This window comes from Ciconia boyciana, chromosome 2, assembly GCF_034638445.1.
Source record: "Ciconia boyciana chromosome 2, ASM3463844v1, whole genome shotgun sequence".
In the NCBI taxonomy this organism is placed as follows: Eukaryota; Metazoa; Chordata; class Aves; order Ciconiiformes; family Ciconiidae; genus Ciconia; species Ciconia boyciana.
Window position 1 is genome coordinate 124,533,334 of NC_132935.1, and position 17,158 is coordinate 124,550,491.

The 17,158-nt window shown below is 38.9% G+C and overlaps 1 protein-coding gene across 1 annotated transcript in view; it reads right to left on the bottom strand.

Moving 5' to 3' along the window:
• Positions 1 to 728: 728 nt before the first annotated feature.
• CMC1 (C-X9-C motif containing 1) overlaps positions 729 to 17,158 on the bottom strand; it is a 49,751-nt gene continuing 33,321 nt past the window's right edge. Inside the window, exons 3-4 of the mRNA XM_072853940.1 lie at positions 6,613 to 6,703; positions 729 to 5,313 (exon numbers count right to left, since the gene is read on the bottom strand). Coding sequence (XP_072710041.1) covers positions 5,199 to 5,313; positions 6,613 to 6,703 — 206 coding nt within the window. The 3' untranslated portion in view covers positions 729 to 5,198. The remainder of the gene's footprint in view (positions 5,314 to 6,612; positions 6,704 to 17,158) is intronic.

Here is a 17,158-nt window from a genome sequence, read left to right on the forward strand (position 1 = left end):
TTTCATCACAGTGACAGCAAATTACATGGAGAAGTAGCTGTAGTAAAGAGGTTCTGGTGTTTTGTGTGCACACGTGCATTTGCTATATAAAACCGTAAAACTGCATAAAGTAAGGACCAAAGTCCTCAAGTAAGTATGTTAAATGACACAAAAAAAATTTCACTTGAATGCAAACTTTGAATATTTTTAAACTTCACCCAACCCACTGATTTGACAATTTTTAATTAAAGAAAGAACTCATTCCATTCAACAGAAACGGAAGACGGCTTTTGGGGCAGGAGGAGGTTGTTGCTTTGCACATTTAAGTGAGCATATGGCAAGCCGATGAATATGTATTTGGTTATTTGGAGAGTTGGACTAACTTCTAATAACTCATGTAAACTTCCACTGTTTGGTTCACTTTAAATATTTTTAAAATCTGATCATTTTAAGTCTCCCTGGCACTTTTGTGGATTTACAACTGATTAGTTTTCCTCTTATGTGAACTAGCCATATTGAAGAAAGCAAACTCCTAAATTAGGTGTGATGCACTGTCAAATTTTTACAGCTGGAAAAAGATGAGAGCAGTACTAGACACATGGTGGAGCTGCAGTAAGACAATACGAATTCCAAATAATTTAGTACAGGCCCATGTAAGTATGATATGAACTATACTGGTGATGTAAAACAGATTTAATTCTATTTCAAAAACTACTTGCAGTAGACTTTGAGACTCTAACACGCAGACACCTGTATTTTTAATGATGCTGTGGCCTGGTAAAGGAAGAGTGAAAAGCTCCGGTACCTGACTGACTTGCCTGCATTTTGTTCTGCTCTTCAGCCAGGCCCTGTGAAGAACAGTGGCCGCAGAGTGGTAAGGTGTTTCCCTGTTGCTTTGTGCTTTTTGAATACAAACAGGCATGCGGGTTTTGGGTTTTTTTGTATTGCTTTGGTTTTTTAAGGGTCAGGCTTTTGCCCCTTTCTGTAGGGGGGAATGGTATGCTACTTGCAATTGTATGAATGTAGGACAGTGGACAAAAGTATTTAATTTTTTTATTATTATTATCAGCACTAAAGGTAAACCCTAATTTTAATCGAGTTGCAAATTCCCAAGTCTGATAAGCAGTTGAACCATTTTTTTTAAAAAAATCTGTTCTCTGTAGTAAATGTATTGTGATGTAAACTGAGATCAGCGTCCAGCAGAATTCATTTCGTTGTATTTTAAGATGGAAGAGCCAAAGTGGTTCAAACATCAAGACAATTCAAGATACAGTAATTAAGTGGTAAGATGGTGGTGTTTGAGTATGGATGTTTGATCTAGGGGAGAAGCATGAAAGAAATAACCAGGTGCTTATTGTTACTGAACTGATTTTTAACTAGATAGAACACTTACCATTTCAACTGTATCTGACCATTTTTGGACCAGCAGAGTAAACAGAGAACACGAGCTTGCAGGAATTACTTGAGGAGGAGTTTGGCTGTACTAAATGTGAGGCAGAATGGGTTTCTGGCTTACAGATTAATTGCTGGGTGAGGACTCGGACACTGCAATGGTGGGTAGGTCCACTCCTCTTGGAAAACCCTGCATGTTGCAGAATGCCACTCATCTTTCCTCAGTTTTCATTTTACTCTATGAAGGCAAACTTTTTTAAGCATATGAGACCCTTTTCCTCCTTCCTTTTAGACTTCACATTTGTAGGGGGCTTCTCTCAGGAGTTTGACGAGAGCTTTAATACACTGAAAGAGCGTAGCCTGAACTGAAAAAGGTGGGTGTCCTGGGTGCTTGTCAAGTTCTCTCAAGTGCTATGGAGAGAAAAAGATAGGCCCCTTTGCTGCAGAAACTGTGACAGACACCTCGCTGCACTGTGTGAGGGTGCTAGGTGGCACATTAGTCTTCTAGCTTTAAGACCTTATTCCATCAATGTCAATCAATAGTGCCACATAGTGGATGGTTTTAAACTGGCTGAGCACATGGTTCCCATTAAAGGAGGTAAGCAGGGGGTGCAGGCTAGTTGTACGGCTGCAGTGAAAGCTGCGCAACTTTGTGAAAGCTTCTAGTTGTAACAGGCAGTCTTAAAATTGGAACAGCAAATACTTGGTAATGCCACCTTCATTTTTAAGAAGGTTACGTGTTAGAAAACATCAGGCACTTTCGCAAATACTAGCTGTGATGGGCTAGCGGCATTGCCACGCTTCAGACTTTGGTTGGCCTACTTGAGCTAGTCCCTGCCTCTGCACTTAAGTAATCTTTTTATCTTAATAGGCTAACTTGAAAACATTGGAGACACACCTAGACTAATTCCACCAATTGCCTACTCCTACGCAGAATAATAATGTGTAAGAATCCTACAGAACTGATTGCAAAATGAAAAAACATATGAAGAAACATCTAGGGACCATTAATTAGAGTTGCAATCCCTGGTTTAGATGGAGACAGGTAGGTGAAGTACTGCATGTCTGCACTGATGTCAGCTCCCTTCCTAATCACCTATAGCTGGCTGCTCTCAGTAAGCGCAGGCAGCTACATGTTTGGTTTTGTTGGGAGGTGGAGGGGCTGAGAGGGGAAGTCAGCCAGGCTTCCAGAGCTATTTATACCCTCTCATCATTCATGAGTAACTTCTGACAAAACAAAAGTGCTTTTTTAAAAATACTCAACACATAGCAAAAAAGCTTCCAGTTAGCTGCTGAAGCACAGCTGAAGGCTTTGTCGATACTATTGATGTCTTCTTACACTGATTAGTATCTAGGGCTGCTTCCTGTTAACCTGAGTAGGAAGGAGAGGTTGCAGCTGAGACAAAACCAAAACCAAAGCTATTTACTAGTATGAGTTTGTCACTTCATAGTACTCATTCTTTCATTTAAACTTTAAATAAAAGATGTAAATGCAATTAAAATACAGGATACTGCACAAGACATTAAGAAAGCAAAAGGTGTGAAATCAAGAATTCAAAACTAGGAAACATCACATTAAGGCCATGGGTGTATTACAGAGGAAGTTGATGCCAGAGCCATGGGCAAAGCCCAGCTCTAAGTGCAACAGTAAACAAGGGAGGAGCTGCAATAACCCAGTTCTTCCTTGCACAGACAACAGTGTAGGTAAAGAGAAATGAATGGTTGACAGCATAATTCAGTACATGTAATTTCAGTACATTTCAGGCTTGACAGCAGAGCCTGGTTATGGGTGCAGAAGTGAGTTATTACAGTCCTTCACATAAAGCATGTATAGAATGGTGGGGGTTACTAACATCTGCAGGTTAAACCGGGCTTTGTTCCACTACAGGCATTAATTCCTTCCCAGCAGTACTAGTCAGTGCACTGGGGTTCGCCCTCGCCTGCTGAACATACTTTCTGCTAAGCCAGAAAAGGAGAAACCCATTGCTGGTGCTGTTGTCTGTCTTCACCAGCTGTGGTGTGAACCTGAGTAAGACCCAGGTGAGCCTTGGGTGCAGGCACATACCACTGGCAGCACACAGCACTTGCCTCTAAGAGAGTGCTCACCCCAGCCCAAATCTTCTTTGGAAGTGCTTTTGACAAAAATTACAACCACCCAGGCTCGCTTTCCAGAGGCTGAAAACATGGCAGAACAGTTGATGTCCTTAAAAAACATTTCACCATATACCTTAATACATACAGGGGAACAACTAACTTTCCACTGATTTGGAATATTTTTGTTTTCCAAAATGCTTGAACTGAGGAGCCAAGAGCAAGTACAGATGTAGGAAACTTTATTCCACAGAAGCTATTTTACAGGGGTTAGTTTTAGAGCTGAGTGCCCTTAAGGTTTCCTAACAAGGCAGAATGCTACACCTCTCTCCAGTTTTTCATTCACAAGCATTCCCTAATCCTCCAGCCAATCTGCTGTGTAATAGCAGAAGCAACATGACTATTAATTATTCCAGTAAAAGGCACAGAATAAAGGCAAGGACTAACCTGCAACGTTACCTTAAGTGAGTACTTCACATGCATGTGTCTCAAAGTCTGATTTGAATTTCCTACTTGAATAGCTTTAAAGCAGTATTAGTTTTGTGGTGAAACAGTATCAAAATAAGTCAAATTTTGCATGTTGTGATGGAAAAGTAACAAATCCTACTACTTACTCAGGAAAAAATCTTTCTTTTTTTTGTGAAATCAGGGCATTAAAGTTACCAAGTTTTCTAAGTGCAGCCTTTCCTTGTAAAGAAATTTTTTCTTTCAAAATGCTTCAAAAGATCCCCCAAAATAGTTTTACAGACTATATCTAGTGAAGCCATTTATGCATTTGAGAGTTCTACAATTAAGCAGCTTCAAGTATCAGTATACAAAAGATCCTTTGTTTGTCCCTTTTTATAACAGGGACTTGCCTACACTTAGTGAACACTTGGAAGTGACCTGCATCTTACATACCTAGTTTAGTTGTTCACTCACCTCCATCCGTACTAATTTTGCAAGTGTGGTCACTTGCTCCCTCCTGAAGTGTGGAAGCTTATACAATCATCTTAATTCTGAAAGTGGAAAGCAGGGGAGGATACTGCTCTCAATGATTTTGCCTTCAGCATGCCTTCTCTCATTCTCAGGGAAGGTCTCAATCGGATGACTTTTTCTTCTGGAGTCAAAACGGTCAGTCTGGGCCACACACAGGCATGGGGCATCCATCTCTTCTGACAACGTAGACTTAAAAATGAGTCACAGTGTAGGCAAAAAGTATTATCGGGCTCTCATATGACTCAATGTTTTCATGAAAAGGATAAATCAAATTGGTCCAAGCAGCTCTTCTCTTCTGCATTTGCCACCCTTCTCTTCTAGTAAGAGCATCAAGAGCACCTCCATACACCCTCACCTTCAGATGACAAATAGACCCATTTTAACGTATACCCAATTTGTGATCAGGTAATACAACTTGAATTATTCACCCTTAAGTTTTTATGTAGCCTGCCATACATAACTAGACACAAGCTTTAAATTCAAAAAGGCCATTTGTAAATGGGTTGCAAAATCTCAAGTCCAGACAGAGGAACAGACCTTTGCAACTTCTCTTCCAAACTGTGACAGCATGCTTTATATCTTTAATTACAGGGGAAAAAAATTACTTTTAAGTTCAGAGATTATTTTATTCTCCATTCATCTCATTTGATGTATTTCAGTTAAATTCAACACAGAGGGGTACAGATGATTTAAGTCTGTTTACATCAAGTCAAATCAAAGTTGGATATAAAATTTGAAAAGTTCATTTTAAGTTTTAACTACACATTTGAAGTAAGCTTCTGTCTTTTTTTCTTAATTCCAGTTGCTCTGTATTCTTCTCTTTGCTTCAAATATTCTGTTTTGCATTCCTCATAGAATAATGGATCAGAATAGCTACAAGACAGACAAATACATAATACTGTTTTTCATCTTGGAATATGGAACAGATATTGCATGAATAACACTCATAACTGATCTTCCTTTCACACCCAAGAAAATCTGCCTGCCTTCAATAATAAAATACCTTTTTTTATAAAGTACATAAGCAACTTAAAGTTACCTTCATAAACTCTAAATACTGAGTTGGTCTGCATTCTCTCATGAGGCACAGTCCTTTTCAAGCCTCTACAGTGAAGCCATGAAGAGGAAAGGTAGAAAAAGGGAAAGACCTTTGGTATTTCAGTTCAGCTAGGTTATTATTTGCAGTTAGCATCCTCAGCATGGCAATCTGCTGGAGTACACTTACTTATATTTACGAACTCAAGCAACTACTGGGAACAGGTTCAAGTGTATGTCTTGAACAGTAAACATGGAGGTTCTTGATCATTCAATTCATTTTTCTCCTAATTTTGATTTTAAGTATAATTATTCAAGCACTAAGCATTTTTTTCAGTAGTGTGCAGCAAGTTCTCACTGCAGTTAGGCTTGAACTCTTGCCTGGTTGCACATGTTTTTTCATCAGTTCCCAAATACCTGAGAATAACTAGCACTAGTTTAAAGGCATTAATCTTGATCTCTGGTTTAACAGGGTAGGACACACATTCCACCAAAAAACAAACCAACCCCATTCTCCCCCCAGTCAAACTCAAAACAATCCCCAACCCTCACCCTGGGAAATTCAAGAATCTAACACTTCAGCCTGATGGCACTGGGGATAAATTACGTCTTCCAAAAGAGATGTTTCAATCCACCATGGCATCAAGTTGCCCTCTTGAGTATCTAGCAACTTCCCATTGCTGCTGCTCTTGCTGTTCACAACAGCAGGACACTTTCAGGACAAAGACTAAATCTTAAAAAAACAGTTCAAGAAGCAAAATCAAAACAAACTTATCCTGTCTCACTAACAGAGTATGAAGGTGCTTCTGCTGCTCACCCCCATTCCCCACATATGTAATTCAGCATAGTGAACACAGGGCTACATGTGGTCTGGGCTGCAAATCTAGATCTGTCACCATTTAAATCAAGAAGAGAGTCTTTATAGCCATAAGACAGCTCTATTAAGGAAATAAAATCTTGGCAGGTAGGACCCGGACCAGCATGTTTTTTTCTAAAGCAAAGACGCAATTTTCCAGAAAATACATCAAAGTCACTAACCTTGCAAAACCCTTTTTAGAAGATTTAAGATTTCTACTCATTTCTAGATTAGTATAGGCCATGCAGCAAAAAAAGAACAAAAACTCATGAGGGACTTACTAGCCAACCAGACAGTCTTTCAGTGCTGTGTTCTCTTGTCGACACTTCACCACCATAAGAAGACCAGTTTCTTGACAGCATTTAGTAAATGCTGGGGGAAAAAAAAGAAAAAAAAACCCCCACAAACTAAATTAAAAGTTAGAAGAATGACAATTGGTAAAAATATACTCCTATGTGTATACTATTCCACATAAAAAAACCCACAGACCAGATCTGATTTTTTATTATTATTAATATATATTACCATAGTTGGCCTGGAGTCTCATTCTGTTTGTAAGGTCTTTGTCACTTGTTTAGCAACAAGACATTAATTGGGATTCTCCCCTCATATCATAAAACACGTTCACACACATACTACTATTGCTAATACCAACAAATTTCTGAAGTTATTCTTGCAGCAAATCCATGATTCTTGCACCTGCTTTTCATACTGACTAGTCGGGGCTATCACAGCAAAACAAAAGGAAGCACGGAAAATTAGGTAGGCCAGGGTTGTCAGCGTTTCCTCTACAATGAAAGCTTTTGAAATTACTGAAGGATGTTTGTATCTACAAATTAAGAGGGCAGTAATGTTGACAGCAACTACTGTCTCAAAGAAATGCCACTGGCAATGACCATCTGTGAAGGTTCCCTTGGGACAGGAGATAAGAAACTGCGAGGTCATGGTTCTTTCCTGGCATTTCCAAAAATCCCTCCTGGGAGTGCAAGGAGAAAGCCAGTAGTTTATCAGCTGGGAGTGCCAGGTTGTACTCCATGGCACTACAGTGCTCCAGGAAGGACTGCTGTCTTCTCTGTATCTTCTCTGCGTTGTGTAGAGGCCTGTAGCTGTTCCCCAGTACGGAGTTTCTTCAAAGTCCAAATGGCTAGTAGAGAGCATTGCCTACAAAAATATTGATGATCATCTACATTTCTGGGATCATGATCTCTGGCATTTAAGAACAAAGGAATATAAAAGGGAGGAGAGACAATGATCTGTCTCTTCCCAAGAGAAATGATCTTGCATCCGTTTGCTCAATGAAGTGGAAGTACCCAGTCAGTCTTAAGGGTCTCGAGAATTAAAAACAAGTCAGTGAGATACTGAAAAAGAAATGGCTTTGAGGGCTGGAGGGGAAGTGAAGTAATGGTTAAGGGTGTGTTTTTTATCTAGGAGTAACTAAAATTATGTCTCATTGTTACCAGCACCCTGTATAGATATTTCACTAAATAATAAACTAGGTAAGAATTAGCTGTTATTCCCATCAGGAGATTTCAACCTGTTTTGTTATAAGGGGTCTGAGTTAGTAATCATCTGCATTTAACAGGTAGAAAAGAGAGAGAGAGAGAAAGCCAAATGTCCAAGATGAACCAGAAGCCGGGTCAAGTACAAAGTCAAACCTGCTGTGTTCCTTTCCAGAGTTCCCTCCATTTCTCCTCTTCGGAGCTTTTCCTGGGAGTGATTTAATATCCAACAAATTTAGGGCATACAGAAATTATTACATTCTTGAACATCTTTAGCAAAACCTACAGCTAATCCAGTAACATCAAAACTTAATGATGCTACATCATACAAAGGGTAAGTCACATTATCTATACTCAATGTGTATGTACATTGAGTATGTTTATGTACCTTCAGTATATGCACATTGAGTATCATATGTCTATATATATATGCTCAATGCATTGCTCTTACTCTGTTTTGTCCAAAATCTTGTCCTTCATGTACTGACACCAGAATCTTCCACTTTTTGTACACAGTGATCAGATATGTAATATTATAGAAGTAGCAATTTTTGTATCACTTCCACTCTTTAAGCTTACTGTATAGATATACCTTCTGAAGTCATGCTGGGAATCAAAAAGGCACCTCAAACACCTGCAAGTTACTGACCACATGAAAATACGGGCACTACAGATACCAACTGTAGTGTAGTCCTGTACCTGTCCTTGTAGGTTTTCGAGACATTTAGCTAAGTTTCAGATTTGCCTACTAAGTAACTCTTGATGCTGTACGATGATGTAACTTCCATTACATCAAAACTTAAATAAACAAGAAAACAGACATTTGTGCCTATAAAAGCAGCAAGATGGAATCCTATCCTTTGCTCACAGCAGACGCCCACTGAAATGGGCATTCAGCAGTTGCGGACCTCAGTGGAACGAAATCCACCTTCTAGTATCCTGTACACTACTAACAAGACTTTAAGGAGAAAGTGATCCAACAGTTGCAAGCAACCCCTAGGTGAGGCTAATCTGCTTGCCCATGGCTATATTAATTAGGCTTTTGATAAAATAGCTTACCAAAAAAATTGTTTGCTGAAAGTGTTGATGACAGTCTGAACTGTCCTTACACTGCCAAACTTACATACATCTTTGCAAAACTTTGCAAAGAACTGACATCTTATCTACTTTGAACATATTACTGATGAACACTTAAAACGTGCTTCAGCACAGCACCTAATGTTAGACGCTGGTAACATCCCCGTACGCCGCTTGAAAATGTACCAGAGGAAAGTATGCAAAAAGTGGGTTTGAATTAACCAGTTAAGTACTAGTTGAGAAGACGCTGTAACCTGTGCTCAAAGGTATCTACTAACAACCATACTCAATTTCTACAATCTTGTTTGGTATGTGTTTTAGCTTAGACCTAAAATCATCCAAATACACAAGCACAACTTTGAGGATACTTCAGAACAGCTGAAGTTTAAGCTACTCTGAAGCAGTGTAAGCTCAGAACAATACAAGAAGTGTGCTATTAGATTATCAAAATGTTTCTTTGGCTTTTCAAGGGGAATCTGATGTTTCTTCTCTTGTTTCCTGGACTGTTTAACTGAATGCCCCTACATCAGCATGTCAGAAAAATCATACCTATTACCACATTTCTAAAAATGTCCTTTGCTTTTTCTGGGAAAAACATCAGAAGCCTGTGAAAGCTTATGGTTTGTCTAGTGACCAGTTTGATTTCTACTCTCTACAGGCACTTCCTTAAGTGCTGTGCTGGTGGTTTTTTGTAGCAATCATTCCTTCTGGAAACTGTGAAGTAAAAAAACCACTGAAGACAACAGGAGGTCCCTCTCACTTGTTAGCTCACCAATCTTGATTGGTTCAAGGCGTGATGTCCCAGTGAACAAAACCTGAACTGCAATCGCAAGCATTCCCTGGCTTCAGAAGGCCCCGCTTGTGGTACATGGCCAGGCACTGTTGCAAAGTGATAAAACTGCTTCCAGCTATCTAGCCTTAACGTTGCTGATGCTTAACAACAGAAGGGAAAAAGAAGCAGGGAAAAGCATATTGGGTATCCTCATATCAGCACACAAAATTTTATTATCCCTCTCTCCTCTAACATCCCTTTGGCAGTCACCTAAGGAGCGTGGTGCAAGATAGGTTTAGTTATAAACGTTTACCAGAAACCTTACAGGAGTCTGGAGAATGTTGTTTTATTTTTAATTATGCTCTGTCTTGCTCACAACTCTTTCATGAAACAAAACATCTCACTGTTGAGCAGCACAACGAGTGTTAAAACTACTGGTCTGGAGAATCTCACAAGTAGTGCACAATAGTTCCAGATACAATCTCAAACCAAGAATTAATCTCTGTCTCTGTAATCTTGACAATCACCACTCATTCCTGACTCAAGCAATATCTGCATTGTAGACCAAAGCTTCAGGGTGCACAGCAAGATAGCACAAAAGGAGCGGATACACAGGATCTGATTACAAACCCATTGTAGTTTAACACTTTAACAGCTACCAGCGGTAATCAGAATGTGAGGAAACCCGGTCTCACACTCAAACGAACCTGCTTCCTGATACTGCACATGATACAAAGAACAATTGCTCTTTCAGAGCAGAATTGATCTTTTAGAAATCGTGCGCATCATCCAATCTTCATGACTTTAGCAAATGGCTTTCCATGACTTTACAAGCTCATATAATGTTTTCTTTCTCCTTGCAAGCAGCAAGCTACCAAAACGGAACCTCAGGCAGCAGCAAAACTAGGTGCAAATTTGGGCGAGTCTGCAAATTCAGTGCAGGTTGTAACAAAACAGGAAGAAATGTTTCAAACAAACAATAAAGGTTATCCCCAATATCTACAAATACAAGCTCAATAAAATGGGGGACGGAGCTCAACACAACAGGAGTGAAAATGCCTTGTTAGAAAGGGACAAAAAGCTTGCCCTCCACAAAACGAACCCTGATGAGGCTTTGCCAGGACAGCTACATATGTCCGTCGCTGAATGCTCTATGCATGGGTAAGGACAGATCCCAGTACTGCGTCAAAGAGCTGCAGGTGCCTACCAGTTACCACGGAAACTGGCTACAGACCCCTCTTTCACCTGCAGCAGTTATGGTTCATGACATCATATGTGACATAGGTTAGCCCCACATGCTCCTCTCCGTGCCGTAGGCTGTGTCTGAGGGGACGCATGCTGAGCAAAGAACTCTTCTCGAGGGTACAGATCACTGAACAGTTCATCGCTGATTCCAGGACAGATTTCATCTTCTTCCTCTCTCTCAGGAAGAAAGCTTTGTGCTTCTGTTGTAAGGCAAATCCAAAATAAGTTGTGGGCACAGTTCTGAGAATTTTAAGTCTCATTACTTTTTGGCCATTACAGCCATGTAGAGAGATTTTAACTGCTAAAGCAAGCTTACAATTTAGTACCTTCTCTAAATCAACCAAGTATGTAAGGCCAAACAGTATCTTTGCCAAGATGAAGGTCTGCTTTCGACTGAACAAAAGCTGAATAACTGTATTTGAATACAGAGCCATTCAGTTTTGCCAGTTCTCACCTGCTAACTACAGCACGCTAGCATACAGAGGTGATCTGCCTATGATGGGAAGGCCGCTTAGCTCCTACGATTTTCAGGGACAGACATGAGGGCTTTGTGGCCAAGGTCAGTGATGAGCCCTTCCACGGACTGACTCTTCAGCAGGGAGCACCTTGGGCCCCGAGTACCTCGGGGAACCTGCTGAGTTTGGTCCCCGGCACCTCCAGATCTCCGACTGCCCAGGATCCAAGAGCAGTATTTCACTGGGTCTCCCTCTCTCAACTTACCTACCTGAGAAAGCAGGACACAGAGAACGAGGGGAAAAACAGCTGCTTTTGTAGATCGTAGCACATGTAAGGTTGCAGAACAATGGAAGAAAGAGCTTTTAAAAGCCTTCTAAAATTATTTCTAAAGCTGTCTGGACATGCATGTTTTTATTTTTTATAAAAATTATATTCCGAGTCTTTGTATAATTCTGTTCAGATACAGAACTATACAAATAATGTTGGAAGTATCAAGAATTATTTTTGAATGTCTGACTATTATTGAGTATATGTGATGGTTGATTAGGAACTGCTTTAAATTACAGAGCATCTTTTTATTAAGGTTTCTTTGATAATTAGGTAGAAGGTTGACTCAGTAAAGAACTTTGTTTACAAAGATCTTTACAGTCCACATAAATCTTTGCTGAAAAATAGTCCGTATCTAAGAAGAATGTTTTTCTTCAGTATTTTTAATAGCTTTTTCCCCCAACTCTGTTTTATAACCTTACTACAAGATAATATGGGAAGCAGATGGAAACCGAAGTGAAACTGGGTAACAGTTCTCTTATCTCAGATTTGTGAAATAAATTCTTTCCCTGTCTATCCAAGCAGTCAGAGAGGCATATGCAATAATCAGCACATTGAAGTGTTGATTTTCAAACTTTGTAAGATCAGATACATTACCAGAAAGTTAGTTACAGCACAGTTAGTTACAGTTGGTGGGGGTCCAACAACAGATGTCCTGGTACATATACTTAATTTAAAAAAAAAAAGGGGGAAATAAAAAGCCAGGGTACTGCCCATTTTTACCTTGGAACATATTCATAGGTTAAAGAAATATTTGCTCCTCTATGATGAAAATAAAAACTTGTAGGATTTTGACTCAAAGGGACAAACCAAGATCTGGCATAACACAGAGCCACAGCTCTGCTGCAATAAAGATAATGATTTTCTTCCACACCATTAAACCACACAAGGTTAAATTTAACATTCTTAATCTCAGTGCCTGCAGACGTACAAACACTGGACAACAAAAACAAAACACCATATTTAAGATGCAATTGTTGTTTATGTAGCTTATAACACCCCTCCTCCCCCAAAAAGAGGTAGGCTGGTCTCTTCACTGTGCTGCATTCAAAACGAAATGGCAGAATCTCTGTGTCAGACTGCAAAAGTTTCACTAACATATACATACAGGAAAGACCTTATGGAAAAAACTGTAACTCGCTGCCCCAAGCATTAAAAATCATCAGGAAGTTTTTATTTTTTTGTGATTTAATGAAGGGGAACAACCAGCAAGGAGATTATATTTGTAGGGGATTTTTTAAAGTAATTTTTTTTTTTACTTTAAATATTTAAAAATATTAGATACTTAATTATTTCTTTCGGCAAACATTAAAGTCTCTCCATGTGCAAAGCAAGCGAAGAACAAAAATTGTTTGGGACCCATCTCCAGACAACCAGCTGCATGGAACCTGTGTTGATGTAACAATGCCAAGGGATCATCATTCTTATTTTCAGTGTATGAACTGTGTGTAGCATGACGGCTATTTCTGAAAGTTCATTTTGTGCAGATTCAGATTGTAACAATACTTGGTCCTTTCCTACTGACTCATATTGCAAAGTGTTGGGAATTCACGTAATATTAGAACTGTAGTTTTATCAATCATAGTTATGTATCTATTTTGCAGGTGTTCTTGTACACAAAATAAATGAAATTCCCCATTATCAAGATAAATTGATCCTCTCAGGTCTGGCTCTAGTTTATTTAAAGACTTTACAATTTTACTACTTAAGAAAAAGTCCTACAGAGGTGTTATCTCACCATTTATATTTTCTCAACACTTATGATACTGCTATCACACTCTTAAAATAAAAAAAAGCTTGTATCATGATCCAGACCAGGCTTATGTTCTATTCCTGGGGTAGGTTTTTTTCTTTACACAAAAAAGGAAAAGTTTTTTTCAACGTTTGGGTCATTCCTTGAGCTCTACCACTGGGTGGACAAAAGATGTCCAAGTAACAATGTGGATTTGGCGGGGCAATGGTAGAAGGAGGAGGAAACAGTTCCCTTTAAAATGTAAACAAGGACAAGGTTTTAAAATCTATGTTTGTAAAATGTGTACAAAAAGATTAAAATGATACAAAACATAATCAGCAACATTTTATGGCAAAGTTATTATGCTTTTAATTTTGTATTAAATTGTGGTTTATTAGCTTGTTACTTTGAAGATTACTCAGTATGCACAGAACAGATTACTGGTGCATTTAATGAGCCAAAGGAAGTAGTAGGATGAACATGAAAAGATTGTTTTACATTGTAGAGTACGAGCTATTTGATATTTCCAACACAGTACAAAAGAAAGCTTCTCTGTAAGATTGATCATGGTTCAGTTAACATCACTGAATATCTAATACCTCCAACTCAATTAATTCTCACCTGATTAAGATCAGTCTGATATTCAAACTAAATCATCTCTCCAGTCAAGTAGAAATCAATATTTCTGATTTTACTTTTAAATTACAATAACAAATAAAATACATGCATCGTCAGTATGCCAGGAGTAGCTTTCCTATTCTAGTCTACTATGGCATGCATAACACAGCTGATTAAAGAATTATTCTAATTTGAGCAACAATATATATAAGACAGATTAATTTGAATAGAGGGAGATAGCATGAAATAATTAAATGCATCTTATATAGGGCAAAGAGAAAATTGACATAAAATAACCTTGATTCTTTCAAGTGAACCTCTGTTATCAGATCAAATACTTTGTCTCCACAAATATTCATCTGCTGTAACATAAAAATAATCATATACTTTCCATTTTCCTGCCCATCACCACCCCCCCAAAAGGCTGCTCCATTTCAGCTTTTCTAACTCCAACGTATTGCTGGGGGCATCTGTCCTGGGGCAGATGATCAATACGTAGTAGCATACAGCACAGGACTGGGGAGGAGAGACGATTCCAGGAATCCAGAGATTTTAGGGAAGGCATATTCCCCATGTTAAATATCTCTCCTCCTGCCCAATCTTTTCCAGAGCACTCTCAGCACGGAAAACCAGCTTTTTCTTAAAGTATACAATGCAAACAGAGATTGCTCCAGTAGACTACAGCATCTCTTGCACTCCAGTATGAAATGCTGGAAAGCCACCTGTCTCGTGATTGAGAGGTGAATGTACAGCGGGAGAGAACTGTCAGGAAGGCAGATAGCACAACTGTGCATCTGCAGAGGAAGAATATTTCCCAAAAAACTAGAAACTGTTTCTCTGAACACATTGCCTTGGGGTAAAGAATACATGTTATCAATATCCTAGAAACAAATCTGAAAACTATGCTTTAGGGGACATTTACAATTAGAGATGAGAAAATAACATACTGAATCAGACAAAGGGCCCATTTGTCCTGTGTACCATCTTTCTCAGAAGCCAGTAATAGCTTCTTCAGAAAAAGGTGCCAGAAAGTCTACGTTATGGAAAAACATTTTCTCAAGTGAAGTTTCTCCCTAACCCCTATCAACTGTAAGCTTGGCTTACACCTTGAAGCATAAAGTTCTCACATGCCTTTCAAAACCCTTATGATCACTTGCACAGTGGGTCTAAACTGACAAGCCTCCCAGAGAAGAGGCAGAAGAAAGAGGAAAAAAAACACTCCCAATACCAAAAAGGCATATACTAGCCTGAATTCCTTCAACATCTATCTGCCCCGGCTTGCTTAAGTCCTGCTGAAGTCCCAACTATTGCAATTGTGGTTATTTGTGTCATACCATGGATGCCTTTTTCATTAGCAAGTTTTCAAAATCCTGCTGCAAAAATTAATTGGCCTCAAAGTACCCCTCGGCTGGATGTAGAATAGGCCAAAGCAGTAGGCAGGAAAGGCAGTCTGCGCAGATCAAAAATGTTTGGGGGTTGTTTTTTGTTGGGCTTGTTGGTTTGGGTTTTTTTTCAGACCAATCCAGTTATACTTGCTCTGTAAATGCCATCTACCTTCACTTAGAAGCAACAGTCTTCAAAGTTTTCATCTCTTAAATGCATAGATACTACAAGTTTCTGGTTTTGGTCTACTGCTCACATCTGGCAAGAGCATTTCTTTTCTGAAATTAAGGCTTAGAAGGGGCTTTTGAAATGAATATAGGAAATCAATGGCTTATTTAAACTTTCTGTTTCAAAAGTTATCAAAAAATTATTGGTTTTTTCGTTTGTGTTGTTGGTGGGTTTTTTAGAAACCACAATACCACACCAATTCTGAAAACACATGTAAGGCATGTAGGGATTCTCCATCATCATTTAATTCAAAACAGAAGTCATTGCTCAGCTGTTGATCTACTTTTTGTTACAGAAACATTAACAGGGTTTCCGTTGTTTTCAAACCCAACAATCATTAAAGACCGATTTTCTGGGAAAAAAGAAGATTTTAAGAAACTAGCATCAAGGAATGACAAATAAATCCAAGAAAGCCATGGACAATGAAGACTGAGTCCCATTCCCATAGGATGCGGAGGCTCACACTGGGGGAACCGCTCTCACCGGACTTATTATACATGTTCTGCAGTCTAAAATTTGCTCCCATTTGGACTGAGAATTGTGAATGTTTGTCAGAGGTATATCCAGAAACCCCAAGCAACAGCAGGAAAGTAATTCTGTCTGCCCGAATTAACCCACACTTGTCTACAGCAGATTGTTGGATCTTTTCTTCCTAATTTCATAATGAACACTAAGAGACAGTAAATGACACTGAAAAGTAGCAAGTTTAAGAAAAACAGTTTCGTTTAAAAAAAAAAAAAGACTGAGGAACGCAGCCAAACGCAGTAATTCAAGCCAGCCCAATCAGTACAACTAACAAAAAACCAGACAAATACTTAAAACAGATAACAAAAATATGCCAGATTAAAGTAATTAGAGTTAAAAACCAGAATTCTGAAAAAAACATACACATGCAATCTCACGGTATTTTCAGCAGCTCTTAGTTCTGCCGCTTGGACAAAGACAGGTCAGCTCTCCTCATTCTACCTTTCTGTATCAGTACTACACACATGAGATCTGATCAAAATTACTTTTGGGGTACGAGAGGTGGAAAGATTAAAGTTAGTTTTAAGTTTGATAAGAATTCTGAATGCACACATTAAACTTGACTAGGGAAAATGTTTTCCTAAGTAATCACAGAGCCAGAAAAGAAGATTTTTAAAAAACACCTTAAAAACCACCATTTTAAAATGCACCTTAAAATGTCAGATAGTACTTTCCTCACTATTGCTGAATGCTGATGAAATGCTGTGGTAGTCACAATTGATTAGTAATATGCCTTTAGTCACTAGAATTTCAACAGAACTTGGACTTCAACAGCAAATGGAGCTTTGGCACAGATGATGCAGAGAAACATCTACTTGTTAGCTTTAGTTAGCCTTAGTGTAGTGGGCACAAGCTTGACCTGATCTGATCTCCCATCCTGGATTTCCAGATTTGTCAGCATTTTTTGTATGCGTGTGTATACACATGTATTTATACATGTGTGTGTGTATTTTACCCCAAACATA